The sequence below is a fragment of the Platichthys flesus genome, chromosome 6 (genome assembly GCF_949316205.1).
Source record: "Platichthys flesus chromosome 6, fPlaFle2.1, whole genome shotgun sequence".
In the NCBI taxonomy this organism is placed as follows: domain Eukaryota; kingdom Metazoa; phylum Chordata; class Actinopteri; order Pleuronectiformes; family Pleuronectidae; genus Platichthys; species Platichthys flesus.
In genome coordinates this window covers 24,022,762-24,044,759 of record NC_084950.1, presented here as the reverse complement: position 1 = coordinate 24,044,759, position 21,998 = coordinate 24,022,762, and the positions used below count along the sequence as shown (strand labels likewise).

The window sequence follows — 21,998 nt, the reverse complement described above, 5'->3', positions numbered from 1 at the left end:
ATAAAATACAGGATATAATCACTTAGCTCTATTGGCAGCCAAAAAACACATTACCTCTCAGTGGAAAAATACTGCTTTGTCCACTGACTATGGTGGATTTACTTCTCAAACCCTTTTCCATATTACTTCAAGGGCATACAAGCAGGCAGAAGTAAGATTACAGTATGGAGAAAAAAAGTACATAAAACACAGTAAATAACACAACAACATGTACAAATAATTGGAGATGATCGCAAATAAAAAAAAACATGAGTTCTACAAAACTTTGTCACAACTGTTTTTCAGAATCATTTCAAACACATACAAATTGATGAATCCTGATATAAAGAATTGTTTTTTTTGCGTATAGTAAAAGTCCATTATTTATTTATTTGACGTCAAGTACAGTATTTTGGCAAATGCATTGTTTACATCGTTATAACTGTATATATGATAAGAGAACATTTTTCATGTTTAATGTCATTAGTGGCACCCCTGCACTTAACAGGGTTGTTTTGTTTTGTTTTACCCAAGATGTAATACATTGTGTAACACATGCCCAAGCGTGTTCATGCCCTTGCTAAGCCGGGTGCAGTGAACAGCGATGCACCTAGCTGACAGGCGGGTCTTCAGCAGCGAACGTGAATAAACAGAAGAATGAAAATACTATGTTCCTGTCCTGTCCTGTCCCTCTTGATACGTGTGTGTGTGTGTGTGTGTGTTTGTGTGTGTGTGTCTAACTTGTATGAGAAATGTTCTGATGTTCATAATGTGAAATCTAAAGTTGAGCAGCTCAAGGGATTTTCTTCAAATTTGTCACAAACGTCCGCCTCATCATTTTTTTATTGGAAAAATGATGAGTTAATTACATTAGTGTATCATCGTATTGTTCTGCAAAAACACTTTATGTCAGGAACGGAGTGAAGACATGACCTTATTTCCTGAATCTTGACTGGTTAGTGGAGCTGTACAACAACAAGCTGGTGATTCTGCTGTCAGATAAGAAACTTTAAAAACAGAAAACAACAGCAATATAAGAGCAAAGTGAATCCACTTGATTATAATCACCAAATGATCACAGACTCTCGTGTTGCATCCATTTGTAATACAGAGGAGTCCTGTTCTCAAGTCTACAGGGTGACCAGTATGAAAAGTGATGGATTGTAAACTAAATAAATATGTTGGTTGTTTTCATTGATTTTGGCACCTCTATTGACAAAGAAGTCGCGTCTCCAGCATCTCCTGGTCTGGCAAATCAAGGGAGTGCAAAAAAGACACACGGCTCTATGCAGGATGCATAGCTATGTTGTAATGTTTCATCTTGTTGCTGTATGAGTGATGAATGTTATTTGCAACAATTTATATATTGCTGCTAAATATGTACATTTTGGTGTTGGGAAATTCCAGCAATCTGTGGATAAATCCAGGAAATTATAAACTGACTGCCATCACAGCGTTGTGTTTTTCGGTGAGAGCTGGCAGCTGTGTACCCTCCACCCCTCCTCTCTCAGGTGGGCTGTTGCGTCACCCGGCAGCCGTGTCCAGGCAGGTCTCTTTGCGTGAGGAGAGAGTTGGTCAGCACCCACAACCAGCTGCAAAGCACATCAAGAAATTAAAAGCACAATAGCATGGACTGTATCTTCTGCTTTGTATCATAAACCCTTCCCTTGAATTAGCCATACCATGAAGTCGATGCCAAACACGTCACCACAGGTTGAAGTGTGCTTCCATGGGTTATCAGGATCACCTTTCGGATTAAGTCATGAAATAGTTCCTTAGAAATTGTCACGCAAAGAAGCAGCAAGATTATTTCAACTTCTCGTCAGTTGTGTCCTGTCAATGTCTGAAGGCATTCCCAGGGCCTTTTCCAACATTATTCTACATCCACTCAAAGTGTGTTTAGTTTTGAATCTGCAGAGTTAATCATTAGTCCAGGAGTCTGGTTTCTTGTTTTGCTGGAGAGATGGAAGTGTGTGGGTAAATCCTTTTGCATGCAGGCTTTTGTATGCACATCTTATCTTTGTTCCCTAGATAAAGAGTCGAGCAGTAAATACGCAAACCGTCAGTGCCTGCAAGCTGTCTTCCAATAAGCAGGTTGGGAAATTACCAACATCAGCCAAATACAGTTAAATTTAGACCATGGCTGAAATTTATCATTGACTTGCCGTTTTGCACTTCTCTTCCTTGCTCATTTTTTATTTGCTCAGCTTTTTCTTTTTACATCATTGAATATTCTTGAATATCTATTTGGTTAATGGTGTCATAGGGACAACCTCATTGTCAAATAGGCCTCTCAGGAGTGATTTTAACTTTTTTCACTATTTTTGATGCTTTATGGACTAAAAGAACAATAATTTATCGAAACAAACCAGTGGTTGCTCTACAAGAGGTGTAGAGGTACAGCCTACCCTTTACCTGACCTCTTTGTTAACCAAACACTTTTAAACCCCACCTAAATACGGCCTGTGATGAAATTCAAACATGAGGCGAACTCAAAGAAACATTTTAGACCTTGTGCCACTACATCTGTGCTGCCTAGCCAGCAGCTCAGGAAGTGATGGTAGTTCAGCGCCTGCACCGGCTCCGCCCCCAATGTCCAGCACCCCTGTAGGAGAGGATGGTGGAGACAGAGATGCTGCCTTTTCTACAACAACTTCAAGTCCCTGTTTATATCAAACAACCTTTATCCTTTGCTTGACTGCTTTATAAAAAGACGTTGACATAGATTACGAATATAGCCACTCCTCCAGCCACCACTACGTCAAAGAGCCTCGTTGGCTACTGTGTCGTTCTGTTTTGACACCATCTTGAAAATGAGATACTTTCCTGACACACCGTCCTGATGACAGACTCATCTCTGATTGGTTTTCTAAATGCTTTCCTGTGCAGCAGAGCCAGAGGCCCATCATTATACACTTGTTTAGTGTCAAATAATGTGGGGCTTGTCTCTGGTGCGTTTATGAGTCAAGGCACCCCAAGCTATTTCCTAATCAGCGATATGCCTCCTACGCTTCTATTTCACCACATGGTGATATCCGGCTTTCTACTGAAATGAGGAATGTGGATGCTCATCTGTCAGCCCTCGTGCTATAAATGAATACCAAAAGCAATCTTCCTAACTGCCCACTGCCATCCTGAGGAGCAGCCTCACCTCGACCCCAGATCCCGCTCATTTCTCTGGCATTAGATCCTTTGAGCTCTGTCCTAGTGTCTGAGTCTGGTCCTTTGAAACGCTCATAATCACAAAGTTCACTAGAGCATTAAATGATCCCAGCAGGCCTGTGGCCTCAGACGCTAGGAGGGCAGAAATGAAAGCTTACCTCAGCCCCATATTTCACAAGCTTCAGTAACTGTAGTAGTGAGTACATAAAAAAGTCCACACATAAAATTACATGGGCAGAAACATCTGACCAGTCCATTCTGTTCAGTTAACATGCGTCTGTTGACTCAGCTGTAATTAACAGTTAACCCAAAGTGTTTTTAAGGAGAAAATAAAACAGGAGAAAAAAGAATCAATGGCAATTTCTCTCTCAGGACTTTGACATGTGGGCAGGACAAACCACCAGCCCTGTAATTAATGTAAAGGAAACCACCATCACCTCCATCATCAGCCAAATGCAGTCAGAGCCAGCATCCTTACAGGGTCAGTTCAAACTAATGACATATGTTTCGGTCATTTGCATTGAGTTGTAATAATGGTAAATGTAAATGGCTTTGTATTTATACAGCGCTTTTCTAGTCTTGATGACCACTCAAAGCGCTTTACAGTACAGTTTTACTTTCACCCATTCACACACACATTCATGCAGTGCATCTATTCGCAGCACTTTGTTATTCTATGGGGGGCCATTCGGGGTTCAGCATCTTGCCCATGGACACTTCGGCATGCAGATGGATCAGACTGGGGATCGAACCGCTGTCCTTCAGGTTGGAGAGCGACCACGTGGCTGAGGGGTAGAGTGGTCATCTGCATTATAAGCAATGCAGATGGTTCGGATTATATTTGATCAGGTTTTTTAGCTGTAAATGGTCAATGGACTGTATTTATAAAGCATGTCTCCAGTCTTATTGACCACTGAAAGCACTTTGCACTACAAGTCACTTTCATTTTTCTATTACACATTATACAGGAGTAATCTGGGGTTCAGTGTCTTCCCTAAGAACACTTATAGAATATTGGTGACTGGAAGAAGTACCTTGTTTTTCTCAGTATTTGTCATTTTTATTCAAGATTTCCAAGACAACATTTTAATATTTGCTTTGATTCCATTTATTGTGTTGCCACATTAAATGGCCATTTGTCAGTGCTGCAAACACCAGAAGCAGAAAAACTAAACAAATACTGTGTTCACCACTAGAGGCAAAAAGTAAGAACATCTTTTGACGTTTGCTCAAATTGCACCTTTAAGTCTCTGTTGATGTGGATGATCCGATGAATTTCCTGTGTCGCAGACCTCTGTCCACTATTTCAACAAGCTTCCTGATTACACAGATAACCAATGAAGAATCCTACATTTCTAACCAAATGAAAGTGGACACCATGTCATTCCAGCGGATGGTCTCATCCCAGATGAGGACTAATCCCTCCGATTCCATTCAGCTATAATCTCCTCACAATGCAAGCAAAGGATTGTGCCTGACTGTGTACTCAAGTAATTGAGGCGAACACTAGAAACCTCTCCTCTGTCCCTCTGTCCGCACACTTGTTTGGCTTTTATCACCCCCGCCGTGCTTCCAGACAATGCACCACAAACAGAGAAGGTTTCGAGCCAGGCCCTCGGACGGCTCAGATATTTTTCTTTCAGCTTTGATCTTATCCACCTCATCAGTGATCCTTGCTTGAATCATACTGCAGGAGGAAGGCAAGCTCACACCTGACACAGCTCAGGAGCTTTTATCGGAAACTGAATTGTGGTTTGTACGATTAAAAAGAGCTGGACTCTGCCAAGATTGTTTTCAGTTTGTCGAAGTGAGGAGAGAGTTAAAAAAAATCTGAAAAAGTAATTTCCCACAACTTTTAGTTTTATGGGAATACAGAATGAGTTTTTGTTCATAATGCACAAGTGACTGAATTGCTGCTTCTATGGTTTGAGGGGAAATCTGATGACCAGTTTGTTTTCACATCAAGAAACCATTATTGTTGCATTACCGGCGCTCACCCCTACCAAGCCCCGGACATTAAGTCAGTGTGCTGACATCCTCCAGTCAAGAGCCTTCAATATTCTGGCCTCAGGCCCGCTGAGCACAAGTTTATAAAAGTTACAACTCTGCATATACGTTTATATGAACCTATCATATGTGTGTGAGTGTGAGAAGATTTGTCTTTAATGTTATTTTATTATGCTGTAGTGAACAAATGTCTGCAGCATGCAAGTTTTTGGGTCGTGCAGTGACATATTTAACAGTGACTTCATAAAGATCGCCCTCTAGAAAAGCCACGTCTGTTTTTGAAGAGGTTTTGGCTGTGTTTCCATGTTTTTTTTCATACTTTTAGCTTCATCAGTTACCATGGAGACACTTTGGAATATTAAATATGCTTTTCTGCATCACTTGGTGGAAAAGAACATCAGGACAGGCTTCCAAGCAATAAAACAGTATGGCCTGTGAGGAAAACCGTCTTCCCCTCTGCCACATTTCAGATTCCATGTTTTCTACTTCTTCTCTGAAGTGAGCTGCTGTGAGTACGTTCACAGTGTTTCTGCCAGTACAACACCTGCCAGAGACCTCTTCTCATCCAGGACAGAGCAGAGACGATGAGGCCCACGTGTTCAACCCTCATGTTGACCCTCGGTTGATAAGCTGCCTTTTCCACTGAAGAACCGTCCAGCGCTCTTATAACCTGAGGTTATCTGGCTGCTCCGCAACGGCTGCTGTTTGGCTGCAGCTGTCCAGCTGCTTTTCACTGGTGTACCTCATGTGTGATCAAGGCCCCCACACTTCCGACTGGCTCCAAGATAGAGAGAAGCAGCAGAGCCGCTTATAGTCATGAATATTTGATGCTTTAAATTGTAGCAAGAGAGCTTGTGGAGCTGTTTATGGCAAAAATCCTGCTCATTGTGAAATCTTCACCATGGAGAGTCTGCCAAGTGTTTGCAGACTCTCCATGGTGTGTGTTTGGATTTGATTATTGAAGACTGATACAAAGCAGGAACAAGGATTTGGCTGAATAACAATGAAAAATGTCAGTTTATGTTTTTTTCAAACAGTGTTTATATCCATGCTTCAAATCGAAGGTAGTTGTTCTCAGCTTGAGGGGCCAATTATTTTGACATATCCAGCGAGGCTGTTTTAGATGTGCATTGGATAACAGACATATTTTTACATTCCACTGTGGCTGTAGTAATTAGGGGATGAAGGTAATGCTAATGCAAATAAAATCTCGACGATAGATGACTTTTGTTAACTCTGTGAAGCAGCCCGGAGACTAGGACAGCCCCCCTCCATGTGTTTCTGTTATTAAGAGCACATGCCGGAATGGAAGCCGCTTCAGTAAAATATGGCCGATCTCTCCACTCAGCTGTCAGTTTGGTGATCGATTGGACCTCAGAAAGACATTAATGCTCTAAAATATTGCCCTGAGTGAGTAATATGCCGGCTGAAAAAGCAAAGTGGGATGTGGCGCTCATTTGCGCCCCGAAGGTTAACCCGTGTCATTACTTACCGAGTAGGAGGACTGTCACAAAGTATAAAGACAAAGTGTTCCGACTTGTTCACATCCGTATTCATCCACATTATCCTTGTAGTCCCTTTTTTTTTTTTTTTTTTAAATGTGTTTATTATTTTCCAGAATGAAAAGAAACACAGGACAAAAAAAAATGAAAAGGATAAGAAAAAAAAGACCCACCCCAAACTTACAGGATCAGCACATCCTAGTAAAGAATTAACAGAAGCCACAGTCATGACAATAAATTAAACATACAAATTTACAAAACATTACACAAAGTGAAGAGTAAACTAGCAGATACACACAGCAGGCGTTTCACAATGATCCATACTTTAGTCCTTTCCTTGAAACAGTTGCAGTACAGGGTCCCACATCCTATCAAATATGTCTCCCCTGTCTTCATTATGAAGTCTCAGTCGCTCCAGGTGAAGCATATTTGCCATTTCTCTCAACCACTGATCGTACGTGGGTGCAATGTCAGACTTCCACCCACGAAGAATTATCTTCTTCGCGATCACAGTTCCAAATAGGATAGCTTTTTTCTCATATTTATTGGCAGAAGACAAAGGGGTGGTTGCCCAGAGAATGGCTACAAATGGATCCGGCTCCCAACATTTCCCATAAGCCGTAGAGAAGCAGTGAAAAATACTTTTCCAGTATGTGTACAGTTTGCTGCATAACCAAAAAGAATGCGTTAAGTAACCAGTCATAGACTTGCATCTGTTACAAATGGGTGAAACATCAGGAAAGAAACTGTGCAGTTTTTCTCTGGAATAATAGAGCCTATGCACCGTCTTAAACTGAATAAGGCAATGTCTGACATTCACAGAGCAATCATGTACACTTTTTAAACATTCATCCCATACTTCGTAGTCCCTTTTTTACCCGAGGGGACCATATATATATAAAGAGCGCTTCAGTGCTTACACCTATCATGTTTGAATGTAAACTCACTAAACATAATTTCTCATCTATACAGTGGTGTCTTGCCATGCAGATGGTTGTGGTTATATTTGTTCAGGTTGGGAAATATTTGGCTCTGACATTTCACAATGCTATTGAATGTGCAGTTTCAACCGTGTTGCTCATGTTACTGTAAAGGACATTTTCTGGGGGCAAGAAAAGTTCATCGTGTCTTATAAAAAAAATGTCCTCATGAAGGTAAAGCCGTTTGTTTATGCGTGTTTGCAGGCGTGCATGCATGAGGTATTCCTAATTTATGTGGGCATAATTGTTAGGTTAGGTTATGTTTATGTTTAGGTTGACTACTATATAATTATAGAGGCATGACATGTGTGTGTGTTTTATTTAGTTAGGACCATTTTGAACTTAGACCTTTACGGAGTGATGACATTTTGGTAAAGTGAGGATTCAAAGGGTTGCTTAAGGGTTAAGACTTAGCTTTATGGTTAGGTAAGTGTGAGGTTTAGGGTAAGAGTTAGGGTTGGGGATTGGCATTTAGTTGTGACCTTTTTGAGGCTGGTAAATGCATTAACCAATGATTGTCCTCTCTAAGATAGAAGTATGTTGTGTAATGTGTGTGTGTGTGTGTTTGTGTCTGTGTGTGTTTGTGTTTGTGTGTGTGTGTGTGTGTGTGTGTGTGTGTGTGTGTGTGTGTGTGTGTGTGTGTGTGTGTGTGTGTGTGTGTGTGTGTGTGTGTGTGTGTGTGCTACCGTGATGGGGGTCACTGCCAGAGCATCCCCACAGCAGATGTCACACAAATCAACGTGACCTCAGTGTTTAAACAAATAAAAGTCAGCAAGAAAAAGTATCCAGTACGAGTGTTTTACTGTATGTTTCATATAAAACGCAAGCCAAGCTCAACAGTCCTGGGTTCATATGATGTAATATTTCATATGTTAGGAGCTTTGATGAAACCCGAAGGAAAAGAGCTGCATGGATGTAAACCAAGTTCACTCAATGGAGAAGTGATTAATCTGTTTTCTACATACCAGGTAATTGGCCTTGTGGCCTTAAAAGATTTTTTCCCTTCTCATTTAAGTTTCTTTCATCTCTATGTGTAACAGTAAGAATGTATTAAGGAGTTGACCTGTCTAATTCCCTCTGATCTACAGAGCACAACTTCAGCTACTGTGTCAGTCTGACCGAAATGTGGATTGGTGGAAAGCTTGTCTTAAGAATGTGCCGCTGCTGTTAAGGAGAAGTGTAATCAAAGAGGTTCTCAGGCCCCTGATCATCCAACCCACGCCTCATTTCATAACCCTGTTTGAATCACATACATGTAAACTCTGAGCAAAAAGTGTTGATACGTGAAGAAAAAGATGTTAGCGTCATGTAATGATGCAATCGGCCCGCACAGTGTTCTCAATGATAATATTTCTCCAAGTGGAGGCAGAGGAGAGAGAAGACGTGGGATCGTCATTCACTCACATTCAGAGTTAAGGTGATTTAGTGGTGCTCAGAGGCTGTATTGTTCCTCTAGTTCCTTTGTGGGGGGGAGCATAGTGTTAGTGTTTTTAAGGAAATAGCAAAAAAAAGAGAGGAAGGTATTTGGCCAAGAGAAGAATTGAAGGCGATGAGGAGAATAGGTGGGCAAAAGGGCAACACTTAGCCGAGCTCTCTTTGGAGGAAAGGGGGAGAGTCTTAGGGGCGTAAGATACTTTATTTAACATTTTCATGGAACAATATGGTATTATTTTCAGTATCTGACCTAAACAAGAGAACATCCTCCTACTGGTGATGCATGAGGGGAGGAGCTGGAAATACATTTAGCAGATGAAAAAGTTTGAGGAATTAAAAAAGGAGCCATTATCTTTTAGTAATTTTAGACGTTGAGGATTATTGGCAGTGCATCATTGTGGGTGACAAATACAAATAAAAGGAAGCAGTGGAGGGATGTTCTGTTCCCAAGTCCTCCCTGGGAAAAACTTTCTTAATGTGGCCTCTGATCCTTTAATTAAAGAACATGGGTCAACGATGGTTAAGGATGGGCAACTTAAATATCTTTGGTTAAGAGAAGACTCCGGCTGCTTAGTGCACTTCATTTGTGTCTAGAAAGTGAGGAAAACCAAATCAGTGTAGCAGACAATACTGATCCCCTTGAGGATTCAACGCCAGTGAGTGTGTGTGTCGATGATGTTTCCAACATGCGACAGACACAGAAATGAAAAACATAAAAAAGATAAAAAACATTTGATGATGAAAAAGGCATTTTTGTGAACGCATCTGAGCGGAGAATCTCCTGCTGCGTTGTTCATGTGCGAAAGGTAAACCCTGGAGAAACGTTCTTCAGAGTTCATTTCTGAAAACGGCTATTTGCAGAAACCTGAAAAGTTGAATATTTACTATAGTTTTGCAGAGCTTTTAAAAGTCTACTTTCAACTGTACATGTATTTAACTCTGCATTCATGCAGTAGTTGCCTTGCAGTCTCAGTTGCTGATAATTGTGGTGGAGTTTGATGATGGCTGGAGGATCCTTTGGAAACCAGAGATTTTTTTCAAAACCTCCCCTTTCTTCTGCATGATGACTGTTATATCCAGAACATGGAAGACGTTCATACATGACAAATAAATACATGAAGCCAGTGTCCTGTTTTTCGAGTGGCCATTATTTGTAGATACAATGTAGTTGCAAAGCGCCGCAGGAAATGGGGAGTTGACTAAATGTTGTTCTGAAATCATTGGTGCATCTGAAAGAACACAGCTTCCTCGATGCTGCCATCGGTTTTAGTTTCACTGGAAAGTTTTCACCATCTGCAAACTAATCATTGATTTCATGTATCCCCACAGTCATTTGTTGTCTACATATTACCACCAGCAGGATCTCTAATTTTGACTGAAATCTCCCTGTCTTCAGTTGGGCCTGTTTATGTGTGAAGCCACTTTCCACCCGTGGCCGTGTCCACCTCAGGGCCCCATTATAAACAAAACTGGCGTCTGTTGGGCCACTCAAGGGCGAGGCCAGCTGCACTGTGAGGGGCCGGGGTCTGTCTTTGCCTTACTGTCAGCTTGTCTCACTCCCCTTTAACTGTCCCTAACACCCTGACAGTCCCATGCAGCCACGCACACACACACATCCACAAACACACGCGCACACAAAAACACATGCAAACATTAACACACGACTGCAACTGTGTGCTTACATACACACACATCATGGCTATTAACTACTGAGAGTCAGGTTGCAGAGTAACGTGCACCCTGAGCCCAGGTGGAGTACTGTAATGTGTAACATTACGGTAACAATGACCTCCCCCCTCAGCACATCCACACGCGCAGGCATGTGCTCACGTATGGGTTATACGTGTTCTGCGCTCCACATTCCTTCGCATGTCACTTTCTCTAAGAAAATGCATTTGCACACACCCCAACGACAACCGAACCTCTCCGCTGTCTGGAGCCCACAATTGCACAAGCTATCCCGAGGTCAAAGGGGTGTTATTCCAGTGAGAGTGCCAGCTGAGGGGCCAACGACTAGACTGACCCCACGTGCTTGTGCATGTTCGGAGTCTTCCAACTCAGGCTAAGCTTCTGCAGCAGAATGTGTATTTTTGTACAACAGCAAGAGCTGTTTGTGTCCAAATCCTCTTCTGCCAGTAACCCAGTCCACAGTTTATAAGTCAGGCCTTAGGTTGTCTATTCACACAAGACCCAGGGGCCACAGTGAGAGTATGGAAACGACATTAAGCCACGCAGATCATCTTTCATCCCCTTCTTGAGTCTCCTGAGCAGTGCTGGGGGGTTTAGGAGCTCCGCGACACAGAAACTCTATCGCCATGCCGTTGTTTATGGGGGACAATAGCTGCTAGTTAAGTATGGGGCCATAGGTGTGTGATATCTGGCATATCTGCCCCACGGTGCCTGTTCTACGGCCGAGAGACACGCTCACAAAACGACTTGAAAGATGTAGAACATCAGGCGCACTTGCCAACATCATAAATCTTCCAAAAGCTTAAAGTTTGGAAAACACGAAACATCGGTTTCAGGTTTAACCTTAACCTTAAATCACAGAATTGTAAAGTATAAAACTGCACACGTATATGTTGTGACATCTGTCAGGATTACATACAGATTAGCTCTTTGATGAGTATGTAATAGTCGCAACAATATCTCCTGTTGTTTTAAAGAGACTAAAATTATTTTAAACGACTTGTTTGCTTCCACCTATAACTCAGATGAACACTGCCCCCCCCCCAACCCTACAGGATTTTTACCTTTTTTCTTTCTTTTTCATAAAAAAAAATAAGCTTGTTTTCATCCTTGCCAGACAAATGTTGTTCTTTTCTACTGAGCATGAAATCTTTCTATGAAGATCACGTATGTGAGTGTCAGTGTGACGTCTTCTTAAACTCTCTGTCTCCATGCCAAGAAGCAGCCAAGGATAACAGAAACAGAGCTTCAAACAAAGCCCGTCAAAATAGCCCTTCCACTGTCAAATTTCAATGCCTTGATCCTCACAAAAACCTCGGCAAAGGCAGCATATGAATGCCCCCCAAGACCTTTCCAGTTCTCCCTCCCCTCGTCCTGCTCCGATTCCACAAACACCCCAAAGTAATGTTTGTTTGCTCTGAAAATAATCAGGCCAAGGACTGTTTTCTGAGCCGCGTGGCATCATCACTGCAGTGATGATGCCTCTATCTGCTCCAGTTTTAAGAAGCGAGCAGAGTTTTGGCAGATTCACGTGTTTCTCACAGCTGCTCAGTGCTAGGCATCCTGTCCTGATTCCGCTCAGTTAGGAACAAGCATATGATTAAAAAAAATCATGCATAAACATACAAAGTTGTCCACGTCAGAGGCAAACTGTTCATCTTGCTTGCGGAAAAGGAGATGATCCTTCTTCCTTAGCTCTCAGAATTGAACCCTATCTTCATCCAACTCTAAATCACCTTCAGTATCAAACTGTCATTCCTCATATGCTCTGAACTGTTTTTTCCTGTCTTCAACACTCAGTAGTTAGATGCAGATTAACTGGCTGCACTACTCTTTTCTGCGTCTGGCATAAAATATCCGACCTTTCTGCAAGCTGTCAATTTCCCCCACATTACTGTGGCCATTGTTCTTGAGGATATTTAATTGAATTAAGGTTTGTTTCTGTGTGTTTGACACTTCCCCAGGTTATTCTGCCTTCCTCCGCTTCCCCCTTCGCGTGGGCCTGTTTGTCTCAGCTATGTGACGTCACAGAGAGACTTCACTAATTTATTTGCCCCACCAGTTTTCTCTTTATCTTCAAAGCTTGCCTTTGCGATCACCGAAAAACAAACGATGTGGCATGTTTCTCACAGAGCGCTTATAATCGCCTGGTGACCCAGCCAGTTCCTTTAGAGTGCAGTGAGAGGATCATGAATCTATAAATGATTAAAACCAATTTAGTTGGATGCATTAAGATGACTTTTTACTCTGTAAGTCACAACAGAAGGTTAAAGCTAATGTCCAAACCGTTGATGACCAAACTCCTCAGTGGGGCACCGAAATCGTCCACCAGTCGTCATAATGGTTCTACCTGCGATCACCCTGCCTCTTGTGACTCCACTGAAGAGGTCATCATCCACTGAAGCTGAGAAAACAACAAAAAGCTCAGGTCCGGTCAAGCGACCAGGTCAAGGACCTTAAGAGCCACAAGAGGCTCCACCACCCTCTGGTCCATTAATAATTAATGAAACCTGAGGCCGGGACAGGCGACCATGACTAAACACAAAAAGAGTGAGAGGGCAGGGCCGGGCAGTGAGGGGAGAGAGAGTGAGAGAGCTGGGATATTGATAGAGAAAAGCCCTGGCTGCAGCCTGTGCTTTCACTGTATGCTCCAAAGGCTCCAGACACAACAATCTGCACAGCTCAGCGACGTTTAAAAACCAAAGACGGAGGGAGCTGGTGTGGCAGGGTTTGATCTTAAACTCAGAGAGAGGAGATGGGAGTAGAGAAAGTGGAGGGTGGGTGAAATGAGTAAAAAGTGGGGCGGCCCATGAGTTGATGGAATGAAAAACAGCATGAAGATCTCATTGCTGTTTCCCATGAAACCCGGCCATCCACAGACTCCAACTCAACAAAGCATGTACTTGCCCTAGAGGTGCTATCACGCCGAGACTCCATTACGAGCATGGCCTGATGAAAGAGAAGCTCAGAGGGGGCTTAGGAGGTTTGGCTCTTAACCCTCCCCCCATCAGACCAGATATGAAAGAAGTACAACATGATATTGTGTAATGACGACTCATTATGGGAGCAATCTGTTTTGACAAAATTACCCAATCATACTTATGATTCTCACAAAGTATCATGTTTAATCTAATTTCTGTGGTTATCAGTTGTTTTATCTGTTTACTCCAGATTTTTTGCCTCATGCAAGTTTGAATTTGAAGTCCACTTGACAGGGTGTTAAAAATGCCCCCGATGATTTTACCATCATGTGATTTTCTCATTTTGCGTTTTCTTACTTTCTTTATCTTCTCTCCCTGGTGCTTGTGGTGTCTTTGCAGAGTTCCTCTGACGACTGCGACCCACATGAGGGAATTCACGAAGGGAAGGAGGGGAAGTACCGTCTGCAGGTGACCCAGTTCTTCCAAAGGTTGGAGTACTGGCACAAGGAGCTCACCAACACCTTGGTTACCTCTATAACTGTGGTGCCAGTGCAGGGCCGGGCAGTGGTGTACCTGGGCACCGCCGATGGACGCCACATACAGGTAAACAAGCCATCTCTTACTCTTCTTTACAGTTTACGCCATTAAACGACTAGAAGGAACTCAATTTGCATTTAAAGTACTTGCAGTAAGGCATAAACAGAGACCCCTGAGGCTGCAGTGACCAGTGCAGTTCCCCTCCGTCATTGTTCATGTAAATGTGGCAGGATGTGGGTACGTGACGAGTGAAAGCGTCTGCAGGAGACACAACAAAAGAGTCGGCTGCAGGTGCCCCTGCTAGGAGCAACCTAGGGGGAAATTATGACCAAACACCAGGACTGTTTTGTGTTTGCACAATTTGCTTTCCTTTGACCTATGCTCAGTGATCCGCCTAACAGCCCACGTTCCTGTCAGCCATCTGAGCAAACACAGTCCTTTTTAAATATCGATGCACTGACCCACAGTGGATTCCAGTGTCCAGGTTTGCAGCTTTGAAAATCTAATACTCGACCCGTCACGACTGCTTCGCCGTTTAGGGGCTTTAGAATAATTTGAATTAATAATGGACAGTGGCTAGCTAGAGGCTCTGTTTGTGTACTGTCTATCTTGGCGAAAGGACCGTTTGAGAGAATACAAGGCTGACATGAAGCCTAAAGAATCATGCAGACATTTCGAACATAAATTACTCACAGGAGGCATTAACTGAAGGATCCTCATGTATTTAAATTAACAGGATCACATTCACATAAAATGCGGAGCAACTCAGCCATAACAATGGATCACAATTGAGAATTGATTATTTATTTAAAATTGAAGCACAGTATGCAGTATCAACCATCACATAATAAGCCAAGCTTTTTTCGTTTTATTAATATACAGTAGTGCCTCTCCCTCCTTTATCATGTGGTGCTTTACATTACCGCATGCATTGGTTTCAGTAAAGTGCATTGCAACCTTGCATTGTCGAAGAAGAAACTATGAGGAATGGAATGAAACACAAACGTAAAATCTGAATTACCTCACTTGTTATTGAAACACAAGAATGAAAAGACGTGCGTGGAAAACAAACCGCAAGAGAGACGTGGAAAGAGGGGCCGACAGCTGCATGGAAAAGGGGGGTTGGGGGCAAGAAGTTGGTGCTGGTGGTGCGAGGGGGCTTACAAGCTGAACGGCACGTTAATGGTGAACGGCGGGCTTCGCTGACACGTTCCCTCGCACGGCATTTTCTACTCGCCGAGTGTCCAGTGCAGCTGTTGCTGTGCGTTTATCTACCATAACCCCCCCCCCCCCTGCCACCGAACCCCCACCCCTGCCCTCCTTCAGTTCGTTTTTGTTTTTTGTGAGTTGGCTGAACTGGCTGAAGTTCATTGTTTTTAGCTGAAGGGTTTTAGAGGGTCTAAAGAGGGGACCAGCTGTCCTATGCTTCAAAACCCTGCGTGTCCTCAATTAATTATGTCCTGAAAGTCTTATTTTCACAAAGAGGGTGACTTAATAAATGTTGACTTATGTTGATTCTAAAAAATAAATATTGCTTAAATCTTGAAACCGGTAAAATTCTGGCAGGTGTCTGTCCTAGAATTGTTCTAAGAAAATGATTTGTACGCGTTGATTTGCATTTAAGAAAAAAATACTTGAACTAGTGGAACAGTCAGTAATTGTTTTTGGTCGCTGATCTTAAAAGCGACGTCCTCCTCTCCACAAAGCATTTATGAATGGCTCAGCACAACAATGTTGGATTGTGTCTCTTATAGGACCCATCGTATGCCCATTTTACCACAGTGGATATGGTTCCTTGGGGTCTTAATGAAATGTCTGTAACATATTTTGGTCAAAATACCACAAGGATCATTTAAAACAGCACCTTTTTACCCTGTCTAAAACAGCCCTCCTCAGATTGACTTGTTTTGAGGTGATGATGGTGGGGGGGTGGCCCAAGGCCATGTAGCAAGACTCTCTACATGGGCATGGTTGGAACTTGACGTATTTTTCGGTCGTAATCCCATTCAACGCACTCTAGTTGATCGTTTCTGACATAGAGGAACCACAACAAATCTCGGGAGTTGTTTTTTTCCAGAGTTTTTTGGACGGTAGACGTGCCAGATACCCAAATTAACATGTAGAAGCACTACAAAAGTGGAAATTTCATAATATGTCCCCTTTAAGTCTTATTGTCGAAGCCTTATTAACAATAGAAAGCAGTAAGAGCTTTGTTTTGTTCGAAATAAGAAAAAGAAAAGAAGTTGAAAATTAAAGGAAACTTCTTTTGTCTGCAATGTGTTGTTCCCTTTCCCTGCCCTTATTTTACTGGTCGTGCATTTGAACTGACGACCCTCCGGCCACCTGCTCTCTCTGTCCAAAGCCATGTAGCAAGCAGAATCAGTGAGGGATGGCAGTCTTTGCTGTGGCAGGTCCCTTCATTGTTAGTGGGATAAAAAGAGCTTGTCAACTTTTCATGTATTCCAGTTTCCTGGTCTCTCCCAGCGGACGAGGCAAGAGGGAACAGGGACTAGAGGCAGTGAGAGAAACAGAGCGCTGTTCCCCTCGATGGACTCAATTCTGGCTCAGGAAGTGTTTCCCTCGGCTTCAGTTGGCCCACTGTGGGAATCACACAGTGGCCGTGTTTATGGGCCAAACTTCCCCCCGCCTGCTTAATACAATAAGCTGTAATTTACACTGCTATTACCTCCAGAGAGATGCCTGTTGTATGGCCTCGTCCCGGAGGAAAGCCACCCATTATGCTCGACGTTACAAAGCTAACGTTGATCGTGAGGCTCAAACAGTGGGAGGCATGACGCTGGAAGACAAGGCAATGCTGAGGGTGGAGGTCGAGGGCAAGCGGTCGACCGGCCGAGCTAACAAATCAGATTTAAAGTTACAATGCAGAGTGTTTTAGTCATTTATTGGAGGCTCTGACACGCATAAGGGGATGACAAAAAGTGCAATAAATCACCCAGTACTGCTGGGGGGAGATGTTTGAACATAAACACACAGTTACTACATGTCCCGGCAATTTGCTCCACCCTGACACGGCAGAGAGATTTTGAGTGGACTATCTGTGTGTGTCCATTCTGTATCCGTTTGTGTCCGGGTGCGTGTGTGTGTGACAGTGGCAACAGTATAATTTAAGCCACTTCATATAACTGAAGCCGACACACACCCCATTAGTAGACGCTGTACTCTACCGTTTGCTCTCATGCCTGTAATTGCAGCATAACCACAAATGATAAATGTGGGAGTGTGTGTGTGTGTGCGTGTGTGCGTGTGTGCGTGTGTGTGTGTGTGTGTGTGATGGTGTGTGTGTGTGTTTGTGTGTTCCTGTCAGAGTACACAGTGTTTCTGCGGACGGCTGCATCTTTTTGTTCTTTGCTCCTAAACCAGTCTGTCATCCTTCTCAAACCCCTCATTTGTGTTGGATGTTGACAGATTGAACGTCTCTCAAAGTTACTGGATCACAAAGGCTGTTTACTGCTTATTAGTACAAATACATTGATGTCGGTTTGACATATAATGATATAATGTTCTTTGAGACTAGACAGATTTGTGATGGATTCCATACTCATTTTATAGCTGTCAAATTGCATGCAACCCAATATGTACTCAGATTTGGTGTACTGAAATTGGATCTGCAGGCTCACACAAAGACTCTGGATCATATGTCCTCACCAACTCCCAGTCAGTGTTTTTTGGTGGTGCGGTGCCAAAAGAGCTTGTAGACGTCTTCCACCTCCTCCGTCCTGGAGGTTTGCTTTGTGTTTCCCTTTCCTTCACTGTGTGTATCGATGAACAACACTGTGAAGCGTTCCAAATAAACATAGCAACACTGCAAAACATTTTAACAGGAGTTCTCATCTGACCTGTGTGCTAGAAGCTTTAATGGAAAAAGCTTTGGGGTTGGGCATTGTATTCTTTTATTTAATTATATGGTACCTTTAGCAACAGATTTATTTGATGTTCCTGTTTCCATTTTATGAAAATGCTGGTTGCATGCACAAGACATACTAGCTTGTTAATGGTGTTTATGGACAAATATAGATTCAGTTCCCAGTGTAGGGTAATATGGACACAATTTTATAATAATCATATTTTAAATAAAGAGACGATAATGTTCATATCAGTCAATATTGACTCGTTGCTGAAACTTACTTTATCTGTCCTTGACTATTCTGTAGTCTCCTACATGCATTCCTCTGCATCTTCACATGCTTAACACAGCCTATGTTGCTTCCCTGAGATTCATAACAAATTGTAAAGCTCTGACTCATCACAGTGAGTTATACTCTTGGGAATGATGGCCTGCTCCGGCCACAAGTAGCTAGCTCTGTAATTGGTATACCTCTACATAAAAGGGGATTCTGGGCCTGCTCCCATGTTACTTGTGTGTCTGCATGTTGCAGAAATGTATAGGGTGTTCCCCTTTGCAGTCCCAGAACTTATTTATTACTCGCTGTTTCAAATGTCCACACAATGATAGGAAAGGGCGCTTTCTTACTCTGCACCTGTGACGTTGAATATGTTGCAGAAGGACTCAAATCTCAGCGAATATATCTCACTGAAGGCTTTTAAAACCAGAAGGAAAGAACTGGAGGCATATTCTATAAGATGTGGCAGTTTTTTTAACTCAGCTGCTACCTGTCTCTGCCAGGTCGCCCTTGAGCAGGAGATTCTTAATTTCAACTGGATGATCCTGGTTAAATAATCGTTAAATGGAAATATTGATAATTATCAGGATGAATGTCACATTGTTTTATTTGTTAAGTTAAATTATAGATTTTGGCTCTTGAGTGAGGGTTCGTTTTATTTGTTTTTACATTTTATTGCGATAGTTTATGATATTATTTTGCTGTCGAGCTTCAGGTTGTATATGTTGATAAAAACAAAGGTCTGTGAACAAAATTCTCGTCACTCAGGTATTATTCAGTTTTTCTTTGGCATCTCATTCCGAACAGATTATGTTTGAAAGCACTTATATAGGTTACTAGGATTTCTACCTATGTGTGTTGTCTTTGGAGATGTTTTTTATAGTGACTCATAAATTTTACAAAAGTTTACATTAGAAATTAAGGGTTGTTTGCCAAAAATTATATGGTTGAGTTGTCTGTTTAAGTTTTGAACCATACCTCGCTCAAACCATTTATACGTTTGTTGATTGACAAGTTTGCTTAAGTTGTTCTAATGAGAGTGTTGTAATAGGATCAATCTCTTCTCTTCTTCTTGAGTTATGATATGACACTATTGTTGCATGAATGATTCCAAGACGATTCCAATGGCGCGTCCTCCCCCTTCAGGTGCTGTTCTCACGATTTGCCTCCCCCCATGTCAACATCCGCCTGGACTCCAGACCAGTCTCCTCCAGTGTGGTACTGCTGGACGCCAACCACTCAGAGGGAGCCATGCTAATAGCCACGGGAAACAAGGTAGGATTGTACCCGGTAACATTAACAACACAAATACACAAATGGTTCTTACGGTTTTAAGACATTAAAGTAATCATTCTGTGTACATTTTGCCCTGTGGTCATCACTAAATTCCTCGTTAACAAAACAAGAGCAAAACACATGGGGCAGGGCTGAGTGTTTTAAGAGAATATTGGGCCTCATACACCAATATCTTCTTAAGAAGTTTTTCTTAGAAAAACTCTGTGTCCGACATTCTTAAACAATTCGATGCATTTATAATATACACTGAAACTTGTTTTTTTAAGAGACCAATGATAAACTATTCGAGTAGTTAAATATTATTAAACAACAGTAGAATTAAAAGTGAATAACATAATAACTGATTTTCTTACACAAGCATTTCAGTTGTCAAGTGTGTGGAAGAGTGCTCTTCAGTGTGCGTCGATTATTTTCTAATATAAGAACAAATCCCAGATAAAAAAACATTTGGGAATCTCGAAAGAAGACATTTATTCTTAAGAACGGTTGGATAATGAGGTCCGTTGTTCACAGACTCCAGGCTTCTGCATTGAAATCTTTTGTAAAATATCCTAAACACTGTGAACACAAATGTCTTTCTTACATTTAAAGGACCACACTCCGATTTTTTCCCTCCTCTTAGATCACCAAGGTCCCTCTGATTGGCCCCGGCTGCAGTCAGTTGACCACCTGTACTTCCTGCTTGCTGTCGTCCAGGGTGACTGATTGTGGCTGGTGTAATGGACGCTGCAGCAGAGCCGACCAGTGTCCCCACTCCATCTGGACACAACAATACTGTACACCAGTCATCACTAAGGTAACCAACATGACTCGTCGGTCATGGTGACGATCGGGGCCATTTAGGGTCCCATTTATTTAATTCACCACATTCCACTGACATGAGAACAGAAAACAAAACATGATGGCAACACTTCAACATATCAATTCTATATTGTTCAGGCCGCTGCTGTTTCAACACTGTGTAAACAACCTGGTGCTGAAAACAAGCTGTGTAACCTTTGCTTCTTCCTGCTGACTCAGTTTGCTTGGACACCTCTCATGTGATCCAACACCTCTCCCTCCAAAAGCAGAATGATCCTGTTGAGTCTGTGAGCTGTAGGTTTGCTCTGAGTTTGACATTTGTGAAGCACCTCCTGAAAACAGCAGAACCACTGTCCTTTTGAACACCAAGCTGACACTGTGAGACTGCACTTAGCTCAGCGTGGACATGATGTTTAATGTAGCTGGTCCACTCTCGCCGCTGAGATAACCCCAGAACTGCTGCTGCTCCTTTGACTGCATCAAAAAGGGAGAACTAAATTAAACCAAACTACATCTTCCTCTGGGACCTTTAAAAACAGCTGTTACTCACCAACTTAAATCGAATTCAATAATTTACACAACGATTGGACTTGTATGAGAGTGTGGATGTTTCAGTGAGGGGGTTTTAGGGTTGAAGGTTGAAAGAAAAGGACGGATATCCAAGTTTTTGTCTACATTAATATCAGTGTTGTTGATTTTGGAATTTAGCAGAACATAATTCCATTGCGTAAATAAATAAAGGTGGATTACATATTCATTTTAAATCAAAAACAAGTCTTCAACTCAATGACAGCCATCAGAAAAACATGATCAGATCATAAAAGTTCAAAGATCTTTGCAATAGCAGACGGAAGAAGAAGTGAAACACTGTGGGAAAAAACTGACCTGAAATGTTAACCCTCTCCTAAAAAAAAAAAATACAGTCATCGAAAGCAGGCAGTGGGAGGCTGTGTAGCAACCAATCAACATCATCATTCAACAGTTTTTTGGCAGTTGGAGTTATAAAGCCTGTATATAAATATATGTCCAGTAAGGTTTGATACTGAGCTTCATTATATTATTATTTTATGAGTCGACCTAATAAAATGCTCCTCATGTCTACATTAGTTTTTTCCAACATCTGGGCCGAGACGAGGATCTACAGTGGTCACTATTTGCGGGAACCACTTTGGCTTCGACAAGACGGAGAGCTTCAAGGCCGCGCTGGTGACAGTGGAGGTGGCGGGAGCTCCCTGCAGACTGCCCAGACAAGACCACATCAACAGGTGTGTTTGTGTGTGTGTGTGTGTGTGTGTGTGTGTGTGTTGCATATGCATTTACAAAACAGCACTGTTCCTGCACAGTATCTGAAAAGCCATCTTTGAGAGTCAGGGAGAGAGACAGAGTGTGCATTAAGTGGTGGATGTTTATGAGAGGAAGGGACCAGTATGCTGGCGTCCAATAGGGGCACAGCATGTTTTAATAGGGGTTATTGTGTTGAAGGAAGAATGTTAAGAACCCTCTCCCTCCCCTTACTTCTCCAGCAACGTGCCACATTCAACACATGAC

At 42.3% G+C, this 21,998-nt stretch overlaps 1 protein-coding gene across 1 annotated transcript in view; it reads left to right on the top strand.

The window, feature by feature from the left end:
• The window catches only part of met (MET proto-oncogene, receptor tyrosine kinase), a 68,541-nt gene that overhangs the window by 11,446 nt on the left and 35,097 nt on the right, over nt 1-21,998 (top strand). The window contains exons 3-6 of the mRNA XM_062390783.1: nt 14,074-14,277; nt 19,500-19,628; nt 20,272-20,445; nt 21,558-21,715. Of these exons, the coding sequence (XP_062246767.1) occupies nt 14,074-14,277; nt 19,500-19,628; nt 20,272-20,445; nt 21,558-21,715 (665 nt within the window). The remainder of the gene's footprint in view (nt 1-14,073; nt 14,278-19,499; nt 19,629-20,271; nt 20,446-21,557; nt 21,716-21,998) is intronic.